The sequence below is a fragment of the Pelecanus crispus genome, chromosome 2, assembly GCF_030463565.1.
Source record: "Pelecanus crispus isolate bPelCri1 chromosome 2, bPelCri1.pri, whole genome shotgun sequence".
In the NCBI taxonomy this organism is placed as follows: domain Eukaryota; kingdom Metazoa; phylum Chordata; class Aves; order Pelecaniformes; family Pelecanidae; genus Pelecanus; species Pelecanus crispus.
This window is the reverse complement of record NC_134644.1, coordinates 119,682,572-119,702,760: the sequence shown is the minus strand read 5'-3', so window position 1 is coordinate 119,702,760 and position 20,189 is coordinate 119,682,572. Positions and strand designations below refer to the sequence as shown.

Below are 20,189 nucleotides of genomic sequence, written 5' to 3'. Positions count from 1 at the left end.
TTCTTAGGCTCTCAGAAAGCAAAGATGCAAAGAGTGCTTAGAAAAAAGCTACCTCCCAACCAAAGGTCAACTGATGAAAAAGCTAATGGTAAAAAAACTACTATTACGACAAACACGCACATGCCTCAAGACCCAACTACTTCCACCTTTCAAAGTTTTCTTGGCTGGAAAAATTCACCCAGTGTCTATAGAAGTGAACCAATTGTGTACTTGCAATCCAAGTCTCTCTTCATTATTACAGGATTTAGAACAATTTTAATCATATCCAATTCTTCTTTGCATTTTTAAGTGAAAGAAAATTGAGCTAAATCATTATCTGGTATGAGTCAGTGTTGTTAAATTAAAAAAAAAAAAAAAAGAATGAAGCAGATTTCAAAGGCCTAATGTTACAGTGTGTGGCTATTCATGACTAAGCCTCCAGCCATGAGAAAGAATCCTGAAATTGTTTAACACAAGCAGTAGGACACAGTAAGTAACAGCCAATTACTTAAACCAAAAAGTCTCTTTGAGAATCGTCTAACTGAGTAGAAAAGCAATTACAAAAGTTTGTCTCCTTTGCAGATCCTGTGCATCTGCTTCTCTATATTTTTAGGTGTATTACTACAAGAATTCAGTTGAAGCAGAGCTACAAGACATTTCTAGAATTAAATATACTGTTATTCATTTCAGCTGCATAATAGTGCAATCATCATTACAGTAAGGGACCATAAAAGTGAAAGCTACATTTATTTAATTTGTATTTTCAGAAACAGCATGGATTTCTTCAGCTATATAGAGCAGTTTAAGGGTAAGTTCTGTATTACCAGCTTAAAGCAGTGCTATTTAAGGTGAATCTATGTAACAATTGCAAGTACCTAAAGTCATTTTATGCCCAGCAGGTGAGAAAGATCTACCATGACAGAATTCAGACACAGTATATTTCCATCCTTCAAGATATTAATAAATTCAAACACTTCTTTTTTAAGCCACTCCAGTCTTCACTTCCTGTAAATCAATCCCCAGCACACTTGCAAGACTGAATGAAAACTGGTGAACTCCTTATCAGCACATCAGTTCCTCTTCTTTCAGTATCAAGAAAATTAAAAGGAATAGTCGAGGCACAAGTGATTTTTATGCAGAAGTATAGAAGTATTTCAAATAAGTAGACTAAAACTTCAGTACTTCTTTTAACTTCTTTAAAAAAAAAGACATAGATCATAGGTCTATGATCACAGTCATAGATCACAGTCACTGCAGTTTTACTGGATTGCTTTTTTTTTTTTTTCCCAAGATGAAAAAAGAAATTGGTTCACAGAACTTACCAAATCCACTTCATAGTGCCATTTCACATAGTCCATATTTAATCAAAGCAGGTACAAACTCATACTTCAAGGCAGCCTGAAAGCATTCTGCTACACTCGACAGCAAACTATTTCTTCAGTGAAGACAGCTTCAGTCAACGCAGTAACTCAGAGTCCGTCCAGCTGAACTGACATAAACGTTGCACGCAGAACTTACATGAAAGTGTGCTGACAACAAGCTTTTGAGAATAAGTCCATACCATAAGAGCTTGTGCTTGAAACTACTTTTATAGCTATGGTTATTGTTTCTGTTAAGAGGCACTGCATAAATATGGAGTTAGTCATCTAATGCACTTAATATTTCTCAGCTGAGGACTATTGCAACTTTACCCTATGTCTAGGTGTGATTATACTTTGGTTTGCTTTACAACAGTGACATTGCACTAGCAATACAGCTGATACTAAAGAGAAGGCTGAAAACACTGTAGACTGGAGGATTGGAAAAAACAATCCACTCCTTTACTTCTTTTCATGCTTCTTGGTTAATTTTCCTCTTTCTAGCTGGAGGCTCGTACCGCTGTTTGTTCGCTTCTCCTTTTGCTGGCTCTCCTGGGAGACTTGCTGCACTGCTCGGAGGATAGCAGTCTGCACAATCTGCTTGCTGGCGTTCTGCAGCTTAACTTCATCTTGCTCCGTCCCTGGCTTCTCACCTGCCAGAACCAAATGACAAAGAAAGGGAACTAAGCATTTGTGGCTACTCTGTGAACAGCTGAAGGATAGAAGAAAAGGAGGAAAAAAAAAAATCCCACAAAGTGCTTGGGAACCGTTTATTTCATAGGAAACCTGCTAATACAGAAGATGATGAAGTAGGGTGGAAAGTGCCTCTGTGTGCTCAGCGCTACAGGTCTGAATGAAGGGGGAGACCGAGTCCTACAGCTCAGTTACCCACTGCCCAGCTCTAGGGACAGCTGTGGCTTCACGGCTGAAACAAGCACAGCTGCACTTTGCAGCAAGACAGGGAAGGAGAGTTTTCTCATCCAGCTGTGAATCACGTCTCCTTGACTTGAGCTGTGCTTCTGGATGGGGAGTTAGACTTCATTTTGCAAGCCTGACGTGTTCTCCCTCACCACTATACAGAGAAAAAGCTGTTTCATTAAGATTTCTATTTATTTTACTTCAGATTAAAAGCCCTCATCCATCAAATTCCAATTGACTTCAAGGTACAAAATTTCGTTAAGTGTCAGTTTATTAATCCTTAGCTACATTTGCAAAAATATTTGCAAAAGCATTAAAAAATTCTAAGGTTGCTGTAGGTAAAATGGAAAAAAAACCCCACAACATTGTCTATAGCAACCTGAAAAATACATATTTCTTACGTGACACTTCCTTGTTTTACCAAAGTGCTAAAATCTGGAGAAGAACAAAGCAATGTAGTGTGACTACTGACATTTGGAGATGAAGAGAGAGTAGTTTATGTTAAGACGTTTCTCTTTGGAAGTATTTTGACTCAACACAGATGATGATTTGGACAATAAATAATGCTGCATAATGTTCAAAGTTGATCTGGATATAAAAAAAATCCTGAATCAAGGTGATGTACACCTATTGACACTTAGGAAAATGTAGAATCGGTTGCTAATTGAAATGCTTAGGCTAGGTGCTTATTTACATCACTAGATTTGATTTAAAGGTTTTTAAGATACTAACCTCAGTTTCTTCTTAACTGACTGTTGTGCTTAAGTATTTCATTAAACAGAATTTGTATTTTACTGTCTGTTTTAACACCATATATTAAAAATTATGTCCTGAGAGAAATAAAACAGAGTGAATTAAAGGTCAGCTGCTTTTATGAGAGGTCCACATCTGGAATTGTGATAAATTCCCAATGTTCTTTAAGAATTTTTTTGCAAGGAAATTTAAGATAGAGACAAAAAGTAGAATCACTTGTTTACCTTAAGGAAGACACTACTAAGATGTGATACACTTGAGGGAAGGTACAAGGTTGTACACATGGGTCAAGGCAATCCCCAATATCCGTGCAGACTGGGTGGTGCATGCATTGAGAGCGGCTTTGTGGAGAAGAACTTGGGGATACTTGTAGATGAAAAATTGGACATGAGTCAGCAATGTGCTCTCAGAGCCCAGAAAGCCAATTGTATCCTGGGCTGCATCAAAAGAAGCATGGCCAGCGGGCTGAGGGAGGTGATTCTGCCACTCTACTCCGCTCTCATGAGAACCCACCTGGAGCACTGCGTCCAGCTCTGGGGCCCCCAACATAAGGTCATGGGACTGTTGGAGTGGGTCCAGAGGAGGGCCAGGAAGATGATCAGAGGGATGGGACAACTCTCCTATGAAGACAGGATGAGACAGTTGGGGTTGTTCAGCCTGAGACAGAGAAGGCTCCAGGGAGACCTTATTGTGGACTTTCAAGTACTTAAAGGGGGCTCATAAGAAAGATGGAGAGAGACTTTTTACCAGGCCCTGTAGTAACAGGACAAGGGACAACGGTTTTAAACTGAAAGAGGGTAGATTTAGATTGGGTATAAGGATTTTTCACAATGAGGGTGGTGAGGCACTGCAACAGGTTGCCCAGAGAAGTTGTGGATGCCCCATCCCTGGAAGTGTTCAAGGCCAGGCTGGATGGAGCTTTGAGCAACCTGATCTTGCAAAACATGTCCCTGCCCATGGCAGGAGAGTTGGCCTAGATGATCTTTAAAGGTCCCTTCCAACCCAAACCTTTCTGTGGTTCTGTGATTCCATGATCTGTGAGCCCAAAACAACCACCAGCAAAATGGTCAAAGCTTACTCTGTGAGAGAAATAATTCATTATCTCCCAGTTTCTTTGAAAGGACTTAAAAAATATACTTATTTCTATCATGTTCATATTACACATGTTCTGGCTAAAATTAAAATACAAATGTACATTTAATTCTATTGAAATTGAATAGTTAAAAAAAAAAAAAACAAACCAAACCTGCGACTGTACTGAGATGACAAAGTTTGTCTACAATTAAGAGGTTAAAACCATGAAAACTTAGAAAACATCTTTTAAGCTGGAAAAGCTGACTGAACGGAATCACTTGAATTCTTGGCACAATCAGCTTCCCTGATTCAGTTTGTTCCACTCAGCACTTGAAACAGTATTTTTTTTGGATAAAATTCAATGTCACTTAACAGTAACGTACAGATATTTCTTTATTACTCAAATATGAACTCACTTTGTATTACACAATGAGTTAGTTGTCTTGCTGGGCTGAAAAAGATCAGCCAACTCAGCTGATGTTCAGAAGATAGTATATTAACAAAAACATGGATAAACATGAAATTGTAAATAAAAATGAGTATGTTGGAATGGACTATGAGGTTACATAAAATGTGAAAAATTTGCCAAGCCTATAGCCATAAAACCCCAGAATTTATTGTTAAAAACACTGTCATTAAGCACATTGCTGTTGAAAATTACTCAGTTTTCTTTCCTTGGGGATACTTCATTATTTATTTGGTTCTTGCCACTTAATCTACAAACTCTGAACTTTAAATATTTCACATTAGGAAGGTCATCCACAGCAACACCCAGCTGAAGACAAGGCCAGTTTTCCAGTGAATTTCTACCCAAGTTTTTCAGTTGTCTATCATGGAGCAAAGCCTGCCTGAAAGTACCACTCAGATAAGTAAGACCTAGATTACATCTGCCCAGCTCTAATTCATTAGATGATTCTTTTAATTGCTGGGAAAACAAATGAAGAACAGAGAAACCCAGGTGACAACAGCTAATGGGCTTTGGACATGGAGAGAGTCAAAGATGTTGCCCTGGGGTGATGTGACCAGTGAGACCATTGGCAGCTTATGCTGAGCATCTAAACTAGAAAGCAACAGTGAAAATAATAGCCCTTTTTGAGGGGGATATCTGACACTGTGTAGAGGTCTGAGCCTGCATTGGGACCATTACATGTAGGAGCTGGACTACCAGCCAGGATCCAGCCATGTCGAGCAGTCAGACACAAACATCCAGCTCCCCTGGGTGTGTGGTGTCCATCGCAGCTGGCCCATCTGGACATGATCCTGGGCAAATGGTTCTAGGTGACCCTGCCTGAGCAGGAGTTCGACAAGACGACCTCCAGAGGTCCATTCCAACCACAAGCCTTCTGTGATTCTAGCTGGTGAGGCTGCCATAAACCCCAACTTTTCCACTTCCTGAAGGAGTAAACAGCAGTCTCTGGAAAAGTATCCCCACTAGGTCCTCTTCTTCCAATTATTCATTTCAAGGAAAGCAGTTAGCACAAAGCTGTTTTCTGAGAAGCTCATTTATTTATTGGTATGCTGGACCTACTCTGAGCAAGAAGAGAGGGATTGACTAAGGAAAGCAGGGATGACTCATGCAAGGATCCCAAAGGGGCTGAGCTGGAACATATCTGTCAAACTGCTCCACCTTGCTGAAATATAGACTGCTGGGGACATAAACAAAGGCAGAAAATTGAGTGTCTATAGAATTAATCAGGCATTTTAAGAACTGCATATTTTCAATTAGGTAAAAAAGAGACATCACCCCTGTTGTCTAAGTATTTGGTATTTAGCTAATCAAAATAGGAGTTACTAGGGTGATAAGATACAATTAATTTTTATCTATGATTTTTTTAAGTCTAGTTTAATTAAAATTCCATGACAAAAGATCACTTGAAGTAATTGCTGGGAAAAAACTTGCAGGATAGAGAAACAGCATTCTGCCTACTAGTTATCTTTGTCTAATGACTACTTTTTTCCCTCTTGATGTCAGAAAATCTTTTCTACTTATTCTTTATCTTTACATGCTCACCCAACTTATACAGGAACCCAGCACCCTAATTCTGTAAATTGAGAACTGAAAAATCCAGGTTAAGTGATGTTAAATGCAAGGTAGCAATTTTGTCATTAAGACATGACAAAGTCTCTTTAGCATGTTTTTATTACCTTATCTTTCACTTGGTAACTTCTATGCCAACTAACATAGCCAAAGAAAAGTAATTTGCAAACTCCAGCCTGGTTCTGCAATCTAAAGTATAGTTTGAGAGATTCAAAAACCCTCAGAATCTTGGACTGACTGCAGGAATCAGTCACATATTCCACTTTCATCTAAAACTAGAGCCATGTATCAGTACCTTCAAATTCCCTTGGCTCGCTTGAAGATGTTCCCCATGAAGGAAAATATGCTCACAGTTTGGAAAAAGAATAAAAGCATTTGAAGTAGATTCCAAGTATTCATTTCAATTACTAGAACTAATATTAGTTTAAGTCCAAGAACATCTTGCGTGGGAGACTTTACATTCTCTGTGATGTTTCTGGATTATGGAATACGCCTAGAAAAGTATACATGGAAAATGATAGCTACAGAGAAAGAGCATTTAGCACAGATTAAATCTTGAAGAACTTCACTCTGGCTGCACAGGGACCTTTTCTCACTTACACACTTTACTTTCTTCAGAGCATCCTAAGTCACTTCCCTTCCAGCCTGCAAGCAAAGTAGTCTCCTGCACTTTCTGTTGATATCCCCTGTGCCTTTTCCCTTTCAGCTTGCTACAAGTTAAATTTAATATGCCTTATAAACACTCCTATGAAGTAACACTCAACAACAGGGCATTTGTTTGAATCAGCTGTTAAGTTCTCTACCGTATCTTTTCATAGGATTGTTGGGAATACTATCACGAAGCTAAACTACCACAGGCATGACCTTGCTCTTGCAAAGATCCAAGTCCATCCCAGATCCACTAATGCCAGCAATGAACTGGGGGGGAATGAGACACATTTCAGTGGGTGCAGAATCAGAGATTTAGAAGGAAACAGAAGTAACATTTCTCACATGGAAAGAGAGCAGGGGCTAAATGGTGAATGAGATGTGGTAAGAAGGAACTACGGACTCTTGGAGAACATGAACTAGAATAATTTGTCTCATACTTTTTGAGAAGACATTCATCATGCATGAGCATGCACCATGAATGTACATCCAGTCTCAGGAAACTTCTACTGTCCCTCAGTTATCCCTTTTGCTTCTTCACCTGCGTGAGGTTACTGCTTTTCCCAGGAGAAAAATAATATCTTTAATTTTAATTCACCTTTCCTCACAGCATGTAACATTTATGCAGCTCATCATGTCTTCCTGCAGGTTAGGTCTCATCCTGTCTTGAGGCACAATGCAAACATTGCATTGGAAGAGAACAGCTTAGCTCATATGACAGGTTCCATGAATCCTGAGAGCCATGCATCAGAGGTCAAAAGTTTATGTTCTGCTTCACAGGAATAACAAATGCAGTTTACTTCCAGCAAATGAATACCACTGAAGTTGCTTTTCTGGAAAAAAGAGATTTTTTGTTTGTGTAAACATCTTTGAGCTTAACCATATCTAAAACTAACAATAAAAATCACATTCCTCTAAGCAAACTTCCGTGCAATTTAGAACTCACAACTACCCAAAACGTATTCCCCTGTTAGCTACAATTTTGATTTATGCAAAATTCCTGAAGCTGAAAGAGCCATGAAGCAAATATTCTTTCTTCATTTTCACATGAGATTATGCAGGTATATCCTTTAACCAGAAAATTGACTATCTGCTTTATCAATATATTGCTTTAGATTGCAATAGTTAACCATTACACTATTTTCAGCAGCATTGCAACATTAGAATTAATTTATTTCCATTATTAATAAAAAAGTAATAACAATCCAATGAAAATACTATTCTCTGGTAAATCTATTTAAATTCTATTGAAATTACTACTGTAATTTTTACAATCCAACTGACAGTTCTAATGAAATTTTTAAATGGAAAGGAAGTATAAGTAAGCAAGACTGTGATGATAGGACTTCATCACAAGGTCCAGTATGGATGCACGGGAGCTATATTTATGGAAAAAAGTTGCAGGATATTACCTAAATTGTGTTTATAAACTGTAGATCTTTCAAAAATTTAAAGAACCTGGCAAGTTTGTAATGACATAATGTATGTGTATATGTTGTAGTAATGAAGAGTAACATTCTTTACATCAATATTGATATTCTCCTACTACAAGAAACAAAGTTCAGTTCTTTAACCTCCCATTGGCATTAGGCAGTGACATATCTCTCCATTTTGCTGGCCACAGCATGGAAGTTCCAGGTGAGCCTCTTCTGGCCAATGTTTTGTAACCTGTGAATTGAAATCCTTTGATTCGCTTTATAGGTTGGGGCTAGGAATTCAGCACTAGAAGCCTGATTTGAATAAGAGATATAAAATACGAGGCTGCACAGTATCCATAATCAGGAAATGTTGATGAGTCATGTTAATTACATCCAGAATGAATGAACACGGCAGTCAGCCAGGGCTGAAGGCTTTCCAACACGTGCACAAACCCAACTTCATACATGAGTGTCATTAAGCTATTTACAGGATTAGCGACATGATTTGTCTCAATGTCGGTAATGATGCCAGTTCAGAGACATCATGAAAAGGCCCTACAATGAAGTTGTAAATTTAATCTTAAAAAAAATAAGAAATGCATTCCTAACTGTATTAGAGTTAATTCTGTCCTCTACTGTTTCTCATGCTCTAAAAAGGAGCGTTGTGAGGTCCTGACTGATGGCTGTCAAGTATCGGAGGGCAATGCTCAGTTACCCTGATTCCTTGAGGAAGAAGGGAGGACAATGAACATATCAGAAATGCTGAAAGTACTTTCATGTAGGACTGTTGTGTTTTTCCAATTCCCTAACCTGCAGTGTGCAGGGGATTTTAACACTCACTTTCACTAGAAAAGTCACGGCTCAATTCAGTTATATTTTCTGCCCTAACCTCACTCCTTAACTCCTGCCATGCAACCAGCACGGAAGAGGAACTGTATCAGGAAGGGGGCCAGCACAGACTACTTTGCTCTTCAAAACACATTGTAAGAATGAAGCTGGAACAACCCTGCTCTGAACACAAATCCAGGAGGAATGGAAGGGTGCAGGAGAAGAACAGAAATGCAGATAAACTGTCTCAAAGGACATATCTCCAGAGTAGTACTTCATTGTATCTTTTTTATCCAGACATCACCTATATCTGAACTGAGTTTTGCTCTTTCTTAAGAGAAAAGAATATCTGGAAGTCTCTTTGGTTTGTTTGCTATATAAAAGTTATTTTTTTGAAGACTCCAGTGAGTTATTTCACACTACTCAAAGTATGCCAGCCAAAATGAAGCTTCCAAAGTTTTTTAGATTAAGAGGTTGTTGGGATCTACAGATACATTATCTATTCTCAAGCATTTTCTCAACATATTTTAGTAAGATTTCTTGCCTTACTTTAATAAGATTAACTAAAAACAGATTATGCACTTCAATCTATATATTTTCTAGGTATTTTTCACATATAGCAGTAAAGTCACTCCTTAAGGACTATGTCTTTTCAGCTTTGAAGACTGGATGTAGTTCAAAGAAGTAGTCACTGAAAATTCTGCCACATCCAAACCCATAAGGGTGATACTAAGATTTTGGTCCCAAGAGGAAAATTTCTGGATCTAGTACTGTAAACTAACATTAATTTATGAGGGTTTTTAACTCCTAGGCTAGAGTTCAGCGTATCAAGAATAAGATACTTCCTAAAGAGCATCTGGGACAAGCTGCTCCAAAGTTAATGAAAAACTTAAATTCTCGTCATCTGTACAATTTTGCTATTTATTTTAGGGAACACATTTGAAATACTGAAATAAGAAATCTCTCTGCATCAAATGCAGTGCTTCTCCCATGGAGGGAGAGATCCAATGGCACAGATCCAGGTGACCCATAATGTCATCAAACTCCCTCTGCCTTCTATTTTCTACTGTTTAGGTGCTCAGAGATTCCTAGCCAAAAAGAAAACATTAAGCACAAAAGCTAGATAACATTTAGGCCTTCTGAACCCATACCAGAAAGCTCATTGGTGGACTTGCACAAATCCCCACTGAAATACCTAGCTTCGCTAGGTGTTAGAAAACTTTTGGTAAACACCACTGTATAGCATAAGTGAAAGGAAAGTTTTCAATGGAGGCATATTCCACTACTAAAGGTTTATTTTGTTAGCTGTTGTGTTTATATTTCTGCAATACTTTGTGATTTTTGGTCTTGAAGAGCTATGTACAGGCTAATTAAAATTTGTAATATCTGAACCTGATTTTTTTTTTTTTTTAAAGTGAGGAAAATAGGAAAGATGTTACGTAACCTGTCAAAACCAGCAAATCAGTGAAAACATCCTGCTACATTTTAGATTATTCAGAGAGTCTAATTTCAAAAATTGCCTAGTTAAACCTCAGCTGAAGCAGAGCCCTTCCTTATCTCTAAAAAAAAAAAAATCCCCCCAAAAACCTAAATTTGCACATGCACCAAACAGTATAGAAAAAACTTTCCTGCTTATTTTAGAATGTGAGGGGAGTTTGAAAGCTCTACATAAGGCTATTAGTAATTGAGGCTGAGATTTTATATGTATGAATGTATATATGCAAACTCACAAGAGAAAGTGAATCAAAGACTATATAAATTAAAATGCACCTCAAAAGAGTAAAACCCAGGGTTTTTTTCATAGCTGTAATCTTGATGGAATCCCTGTTTGCAACAGGATGCCATGACATACTGCTTTCCTCTCTTGGAGCTAATTCTCTAACTTCCCAGGGAAATATTTTCTGCTCTATTAAGAAAACTTACTGTCCTGGTTTCGGCTGGGGTAGAGTTAATTTTCTTCCTAGCAGCAGGCATAGTGCTGTGTTTTGGATTTAGTAGGAGAAGAATGTTGATAACACGCTGATGTTTTTAGTTGTTGCTAAGTACTGCTTATGCTAGTCAAGGACTTTTCAGCTTCCCATGCTCTGCCAGGTGCACGAGAAACTGGGAGGGGGCACAGCCAGAATAGTTGATCCAAACTGACCAAAGGGCTATTCCATACCATATGACGTCATGCTCAGTATATAACCTGGAGGGGGTTGGCCGGGGAGCAGCGATTGCTGCTCGGGAGCTGTCTGGGTATCGGTCGGCGGGTGGTGAGCAATTGCATTGTGCATCACTTGCTTTGTATGTTATTATTGCTATTATCATTATTATATTGTTATTATTATCATTACTATTTTACTTTATTTCAATTATTAAACTGCTCTTATCTGAACCCAGGAGTGTTTCTCACTCTTACTCCTCCGATTCTCTCCCCCATCCCATCGGGGTAGGGGGAGTGAGCGAGCGGCTGCGTGGTGCTGAGTTGCTGGCTGGGGCTAAACCACGACACTTACTTTGAGACAAAATGTAATGTCAGTCTGCAAGTATTTAACAGAAGTAGTAATGGATATGCACCCCCTATGTACTGATAAATGGTGAGTGGATTCACTGATCAAAGTAAGAAAATACAGTGTCATTACATCAAATATGCATACTACAAAGTGAAGCAAATGTAAGTAACCCACAGGAGATTATATTTGCCTTACCATTAGAGAAACATCTGAGTAGAATATGGCTCAATATACTTCTTCAGGCAGAAACTTTTCAGACTCTCCTGAACAAAGCAGACAGCATCTTCTGATAACATGACTACAGGCATTTGCAAGGTCAGACAACAGCAGCACGGAGCTCACCTGCCTTGACTTCCCTGGCAAGGCATTCTAAAGGAACCTGAAGCATTTTATGGCTACTCAGGTCAGCTTTTTGTTTCTGCTAACCTGCTCCAATTGCAAGCCCTCAAAATATAATAAATCTTGTTCTGTAGGAGCTTGCAAGTTATTATGGAAAGAACGCACTACAAATGGGTAACCAGTACTCAGATAATTTCAGAAAGCCTATAAAGAAATTATTAATACATTACTTGCAAAGAATTTTTGCTTAACTTAGTATTTGTAAACTTAATATAACTGATTGTGGCCTTAATAAAATCCTTAATAGACAAGATCAAAAGTATAGGAATAGATCTACCTTTCACTTAATTTACAGTAAGTGCATTTAATTTCCATTATCATGATAAAGCTTACAAGGTTGGAATCACATTAGTTATGTCTATAACAAGTACAACAGAGCAATTCATCTAGAAGAATAATGATTTGGAGGGACAAACTTTAGAGGTCAGTGTAACTCATTCTTTTTGTACATTCACCATTTGACTTTCCTGCTCAATACATGGAGCCCATACACAGTGCCAGTAAGGATCTTAATAATGACCGTATCACTTATTACCACCATCCCCCAACTACGAACAACTCCTTCAATACAGGCCACTACACAGCCACTGTGAAGACAGAATTCTTTTCACTGCTACCTGAATAGGATTCAACCCAGTGACGTGGAAGTGAAAGGTGCCAGCCTCACTTGTTTAAGCCTTCAGTTTTCTTAAAAATAATTTGAAAAAGTAAATTCCGTGCCAGTTTTTAACACTATGTTGATTCACACTTTAAAGAAATATTGCACCTAGGACTGTTGACTACTTTTTAAGCTTGCTAATTTCATCACTTTTCTGAATATCTATGAACTTTCTTTCACCTCACTAATGAGATCTGCCAATGGAGTTTCACAGCAGGCGAAAGATCAATGTGTCATTGGCGAGAGGTCAGCATAAGAAACAATTTTTCCTCAGCAAAAAAGAACAAGAGATTTCCTCCTATGTGATTTCTTCCTACCAGGCAGCAAACACTTTGAATTATTGTTGAGAGCTCTTAGCTGCAAATGCATTCGGATACTCTTGGGGGGCAACTGACCTCCACACCTACTACCAGCCATCACAAATTCTGGACAAGAAAACCATTATATGAGACTGCATGAGGTCTGCAAAGTAGTCTTGTCTGTAGCCTCTGAGTTATGTTCTTCACACGGACTTTGTCAACACTAAGCTAACAAGAAAGTATCCTACATGTATATAATCTTACTTCTTATATTAGAGGGGTTTTTTTGGTACTTCAGAACTTAGAGCACTAGCAGAATGTAGCACAGCAGTTAACGGGGACAAGGACTGTGTCCTGCCTTACTACAATTGTTCTCATGGGTGAAAGGCACTTCATAACTGAGTGCCAGGGTAGCGCACACTGCACAAGCACTGGAGATATCCCACAACAGGTTACCTTCAAAAAAAGTGAAGTTATTGATAGCATTTTTTCCATTCATTAACAGGTCCCTCCATAGTGTCTTGATCTGTGCATTGTGGACGGGGTTCTCCACAGTACCCGTAGCTCTATAATCAAAAAAAGATTATCAAGAAATTTCATGTCTTCACATCCTGCAGCACAACAGGTTGTTGCTTTCCCAGCTTTTCCACTAGAGAAGATCAGGACTATTCAGACAAGTAAGCACATCTGTTTCAGTGTGCAGCTGCTATGTCTTCAATTGCAGTTTAATGAGATTCCTAAAATGGTTGGTACAGGATGCGCTTCTGATCTGCAGTGTCATTATGTAAGTTGGCTATACTGCTCCTAGCTTAAAAATGTTATGAACAGCTGTGTTGCTGAAAAGCTAGTTGAAAAGCTATTGGCATTGCTGTTGTAAGAAAAAGGTGCTGAATAGTGAATATTCTGACTTCTCTAATGTCTATCTTTAAACTTTAAGTGTGCTCACAGATCTTTTTTTACATAAAAATATTGATACAGAAATGACTTCTACCTCCTCCTCCCTCTTTCAGGACTGCGGGGTCATAAGTAAAGCCTGTGAGTTCCTGGTTACAGAGAAAATGTCAGGTAAGAAGGAATTCTTCAGACTACACTGAAAAATAAAAAGGTTCACCCAAAAGATGAAATCACACAATTCAAAGTAGATACAAGCTTAAAGAATGGGAGTGTTCAGACACTGAAACAAGCTGCCAGTGTAAATGTTCCAATCTTTCGTGACATATTCAGATCAAAACTGATTCCTTTCTAAAAGATATTATTTAGCCAAAAATACAAATTCCTATTCAACCACACACAGCTTGGTACAGTACTGACCGGGTGAAACAATGATGGCCTGCAATGATGAGACTCTATAATTTGGTAATTTTTTTTACATTCCTACATGATAGAGCAAAATTCTCAAAATAGACTAAAATAATCACTGAAGTTATACCCTAGCAACATTTGCTTAGAAAACCTATTAGGTAGCTCAGATATCCTTAACAGGTTTCTAACTTTATTCCTAAGTTAGTTTTAAAAATGCAGGCCATCTTTGTGCTGTATCAGTACATACACATGAGGGCAAAGGTCTGAGACATAAGTGTTTGAGTGACTCGTGCAAAATAGCATCAGAAAAAAAATCCTTGGAGCATGAAGAACACTTTTGTATCCCACTTGTTCAGGAAAATCAGAAGTAAACAGGATTATTTAAAATTTTATTTTACCTTTCCACTGGAAAAGGTTTTAGGGCTGAAAATAAGCATGGAATATGCCCAATGTAATTTTTGGGAAAAGTATCTGAAAGCACTTTGCAAAGAAGTAGTATGATATTGATTAGCAACATTTAAAATTATTGTTAAATCTGATAAATCCTGATATTGGAAGTGATCACTCCTTTATAAACTAATGATGTGGTAAGAGAAGAAAGCTTGATGCATTCTACAGTTTTTGCTGATGCTTCAGAGCAAAGAAATGTTTTAATAACTCTTCATTCCTTACCTTACAAGGACAGATATTTAATCGGTGGAATTATTTACAGTTATCAATCTTTTATAAGCTAATTTGGCAGTGACTTTTTTAAAAATTCTGGAATACACTTCTGAAGTCTCCTAAGAAAATCTGCCAATTCAACAATGATCACTTCTCTTTGCTTTTTGACCAATCCAAAACATTGAAATGTCATGTTTTTCTACTGTAGTCCCATCTTTACATCTGACGATCAGTAACACTTTGTGTCTACTTCTCAGACTGCCTAAAGCAGTTCAATTCAGGAAAAGTAAAGACGCTACATTTATGGCAATGTGTAGTTTGTCCACATTTCCATTACATGGATCATCCCCCAGTGTAAGGGCAGCAGGTCATGTGGGAATTCTCCAGGTAAAATGAAGTCCCAGACATCTCATAGAGTTGGGACTGCATTTCCTAGACACCAACCTATCATTAGTCAACCAGCACAAAGTGCAATGAAGCCCCAGTCAAATTAAACCAAGTAAGGAAAAATGTACTTTCCTTAGTTCCTTTTTCTGGAACAGACTCAAAGTTCATTAAAATTGGGTATGAAGAAAGATTACATATGAATAGCAGCTTTTTGCATACCTGTAAATAGCAATATACTGTCTAGAATGAGCCAGAAAGTCCAGTTTTGAACATGAAATACTGGTCTTTTTGTAACAGTTTTGATCTATCTAGCTCAGTAATATCCAGGCTTGTTTTGGGGGGGTTGGTTTGGTTGGTTGGTTTTTGGGTTTGGGGGGGTGGGGTGAGGTGGCATTTTTTTTTTACATAGTAGCTGTAAGATTTAGGGAAAAGAGCTGAAGCTTAGCAGGAAAGTACCTATTCAGTCAATAGTCAGTTGGCTTCACCTTTTTAAAAGTATATGTAAACTTGGTAAGCTTCTGCTACTTAACAGTTTATAAACATAGCATGTTAATTCAGTGCTCTGCAGTAGTGTACCCACTACCTTAAGGAAGAGAGCATCATCTTATTTGTATGCAAAATCTTATCTTTGTCTTCAGGTAAACAAGTTCCATTATTTTTTCTGGAAGAGAGTTTCCTTTTGGTTGTTGTTGCTTGCTTTTTTTTTTTTTTTCCCCACCCCGTCCTGGAACGATGTTTAATATTCTGACCCTAACCATTTATAGTTAGCCAAATCTTTTTCTTCCCTCCCCCCAACAAACTTCCCCACCCCCCAACAAATAAATGAAACAGAAAATAAGGTCATTCATCACAGCAAGACAAAATCAGAAAGTTGACTGAAGAAATGAAACTCAATTTCTTAATAAACTTAAACTATTCCTATATCAGATGGCCTTAAATACTATGAAGATGCTAAACACATACAAAACCCTGATTTTTTTTTTTTTTTTAAATATCTGGAGAAGATAATCACAGCGCAGGACTGATTTACAGTGAAGAAAAGCGATTAAAAAATGCAATCTACTCAGGCTTCCTCTGTCTGAATACAAGAGATTGTTGAGCCCCTCTGATTGCTTTATTATCTTTTTTACAGATTCCTACTTAGTTACCCTATGTATATTATGGCAACATTTGCAAGGAAACCATGGGCTTTTCTTTGAGTAAAAGCAGACTAAACAAGAATGACTACACAAGACAGTTTTAGACAGAATTTTTTTTTCTTTATGGGTTAGAGTTGTGAAAAGAACAATTCGTGAAGTTATTAATGAGATTTAGGGTTTGTTCATTGTCAGCCTTTGGGGAAAATAAGCATGTTTTCGCTATTTTAGAGGTAATCTCTTCCTGCAGCATTCCAGTCCCATGGTGCATTTCAAAAATGGGTACATTTAATGGTGACAGTCTGTCAGATAAAAGGAGTTCAGAAAAGAGCCACTAATACAGAACGGTGTACTGCAAAAACCAGCAGCTGGTTCTATTAAGATAAATAACTCGGTCCCAATTTCAGAACACGATGTACAGGAAAGTATCAAATTAGACAGCAACTGGGCAGTTAAAGAGACAAAATGAACTTCTGATTCTTGAAAAAGGATATGAATTTCTTAAAAAACTAGACTTTGTTGAGTTGTTGAGTTAGTGAAGTCAACCCCAAGATAATGTTTATAATGAAGGTATAAAGTGTTTGGATACTTATCCCTTCACAGACTGGATATAGAATTTCAGAGGAAAACAAAACTTCTGTTAGCTTTGCAAAACAAAGGTATTAATAATTACTTATTGCCAAGTTGCAGTATTTACCTTCCCTTTTCTATTGACCCACTATTTTTACTGACAATTACACATCTTGAAAGAAGTTAATCTCAAGTCATTTCACTACAGAAGACATTATGCATGACTTACATTTATATCCTGGCCTCTCACCCCTTTCTGAACAACAGCCAGCCTACTTCCAAGCAGAATGTACCAAGTCCAACTCAGATTCTCTGTAACTTCTGTTTTTCTATGGTGTAGCACATATATACTACACAGCAGAGATTCTGCACCCTTATAGAGAGAGGTCTCACATTAGACATGAGCTCCTGCTGAAGTTTTCAATTTTGTTTTGTTGGACTGGACAAACTTTCTGTTCTCTTCCACTCAAATACTTGGGGGTGGGAGGGAATTTGTAAAATATCTCCACGAGTTTCAGAGATTGTCTCATTGACAGCCACCGGTATGGGTGCCGGGGGGGCTCACTCTCCTGTCACTGCAAGACCACGTCCCCCTTCCCGACCCTTTTGTGCAGTCTGACACGCACGGTCCCCTGCACACTTGTATAGGCGGCTCCTGATGGGAACCGCAGGGGTGACCCTCATAACCTCCAGCTAAGCACATCCTAAGCCAAGCCACCTTCTTTGAAACCGCCTGCCCCTGCCCGGTGGCAGCTCTGGCTCAGCTCTTACCCCCTCCCCCGCAGCCCCCGCACCAGCTCTCCGCCACGGGCGGGGCCTTCCCCCCGCCTGGCCACGGGAAGCGGCTGCCCTTACCTGGAGCGAACACCATGGTGCCGCCCGGCCGCGGCGCGGATCAGCACCGCGGACAGCGCCCGGCCCCGCACGGCTCAGCACCGCGGACAGCGCCCGGCCCCGCACGGCTCAGCACCGCGGACAGCGGCCGGCCCCGCACGGCTCAGCACCGCACGGCTCAGCACCGCGGCCGGCCCCGCACGGCGGCGGAGGCAGCTGCGGGCCGCGGTCCCTCCCTCCACACTGCGGCGGGGCGGGGAGGGGAGGGGGCCGGGGCGCAGCGCCCGCAGGGACACGCACACGGGCAAGCGGAGCGGCCACGGCTCGTTGCCCCGCAGCGGCGGCAGCGGGAAGGGCGAAGAGAAGAGAGGCGACGGCGATGTGCCCAGCAGGGAGACCGGCTAATTGCTCCCAATTACCTCTCGGCTCCCCCCCCCCCCCCCCCCCCAGCCCCGCTGCCTGACATTTCGGGGCGCGCTGCTTTCACCGCAAGCTAACAGCCCTGCTAATAGGCTCCGGCGACACCAGACTTTGTCGGAGAATTTTAGTTTTCAAAGGTTCAGATGCTGAGGAATTTATACGCTGGCTTCACAGGCCCGTTAGCCCAGCTCTGCTGAACAGAAGCGCTTTGATTTAAGAGGGAACATGAAAGTTTCAGCGTATAAAGGATGACATCAGGGCTAAAAGGTAAATAAATTAATGAATAAGTAGTAAAATAAAGAAGAGGAGGGTAAGCACAGAGAGAAGACAAAACTTAAAATTTCCCACCAACTTCTAAATTTCACATTTAATTTGCCTTTATTTCTAAAACCCATGCTCAGAGTTCCTGTGGGATCTGAACTCCTACAACAGAAGTGAGAAGCACAACAGCCAGATGGGAACACACTTTAGAGAAATTAACTGTCCTGTTTAAGCCTACACCTGCAAGACATATTTTGAAAAATATTGATTAATCCATGCAAATTAGAGAAAGTATATTAAAAAAAAAACCCAAACACTTTTAGTATGAATGTTTGCATGTAAATTTTTGCAATATGCAATACATTTCCAATCACATGTTCATAGCCTATAGATATTCCTACAAGCCTATTTCATTCTTTTCACAGTCAAGCTTTTACACACACAGACTTTTCCAATCTGGAATATTTTAAGTCTCCAAAAAAGTTCTTATTCTTAAAGTACGGATACAGAAAAGCGCTAACCTGCTTAAATAATTCTGCCTATATACTTCAGTAAGAACTCGAGAATGGCATTGAAGTCAAATGTCATCTAGTGACAGTTTTTTTCTTTTTTTTGGAACACTATATAAGATAATTTCTCCTTGGGCATGCCTTCCAGATTTATCATCACATATCACTTCTACTATCTGATTTTTGGATATTCCTTCTATCAAAAGATCTTTCCCTTAGCAATTTCAGCTTTTTTATTGCCATTTGTTTGTATTCTGTCTTATATTTCAGACATTCAATTTCACTTCTCAGATGGCAACTGAATTAACTAACCTAAACATTAGACCTCTGACTGCTTAGAAATGGTGTTCCCTCTAAGAATGTTACTACAGAAATCTTTAATCTATCCTTTTTTCATTTATCGTTGTTCTCATCCACCTTATGCCTGAGAACTAACAGGATATGTATGAACTGAATTAGAACAATTTCTAGTACAAGTATCCCGCAAAAAATACAGAAAAGATTACAGTCAGCAATATTCAGCATTTGTAAGAGATAGATCAAGGATACCCTATAATCTTTAGAAAATCAGGACTGATTTAAAAAAAAAAAATCTATTGGATATATTTCTATTACATACATCCTCAAAAGAAATTAGACGTATGTTTCTAAGGGAGTGGGTTTCGAGATGGTGGAGCAGCTTGTCAAAACAGTAAACATGATTCAGTGATTTGAAGGTCTGTAAGCAATCTGTAAAGTTGTAGGTGGGTATCTTGACTTGGTAACAGAACCTACGCCATTTTGGTGAAAGAATGCAGGTCATTAACTATGATGTTCTACACACATCTTTCTTTAAATGTTATCTGTATTTAATCTAATAAATTACCCCAAACAGGCACGTTTTATTTTAGAGTCTTTAGTTTTCTTGCTCAAATTAAAAGCTACCGGCAATTAATGTTTTCTGACAGAAGAAAAAAATGTTATCAAAAAGTATCTTGGGCTTCTTTTTTTCCTTTAATTCATTTTTGAGTTTCAGATTTGGTCACAAGCTGAAATGCACAAAAATCACTGAAATAATTGCACAGGACAGAGTTCTGTAGTGAATTGTCACCTCAAAAAAATGTGCAGTTAATGCAGTACAACAACCAAAACAAGCAGTGCACTAATAATTATTCTCATTCAACTGCAGATCAGTGGAAAACAACATCAGTTATGCCCAGTTATTCAAAAAAAGCCCTTGAGAACGAAGCACAGTGGTAAAAA

At 38.9% G+C, this 20,189-nt stretch overlaps 1 protein-coding gene across 1 annotated transcript; it reads right to left on the bottom strand.

Annotated features, from left to right (window-relative positions):
- Positions 1-1,799: 1,799 nt before the first annotated feature.
- AKAIN1 (A-kinase anchor inhibitor 1) lies at positions 1,800-19,726 on the bottom strand. Its single transcript, XM_075705053.1, has 2 exons — positions 19,722-19,726; positions 1,800-2,049 (listed from the first exon to the last, which is right to left on the bottom strand). Exons 1-2 carry the CDS (start codon positions 19,724-19,726, stop codon positions 1,800-1,802), a joined length of 255 nt encoding a protein of 84 aa, XP_075561168.1.
- Between the last annotated feature and the right edge of the window lie 463 nt (positions 19,727-20,189).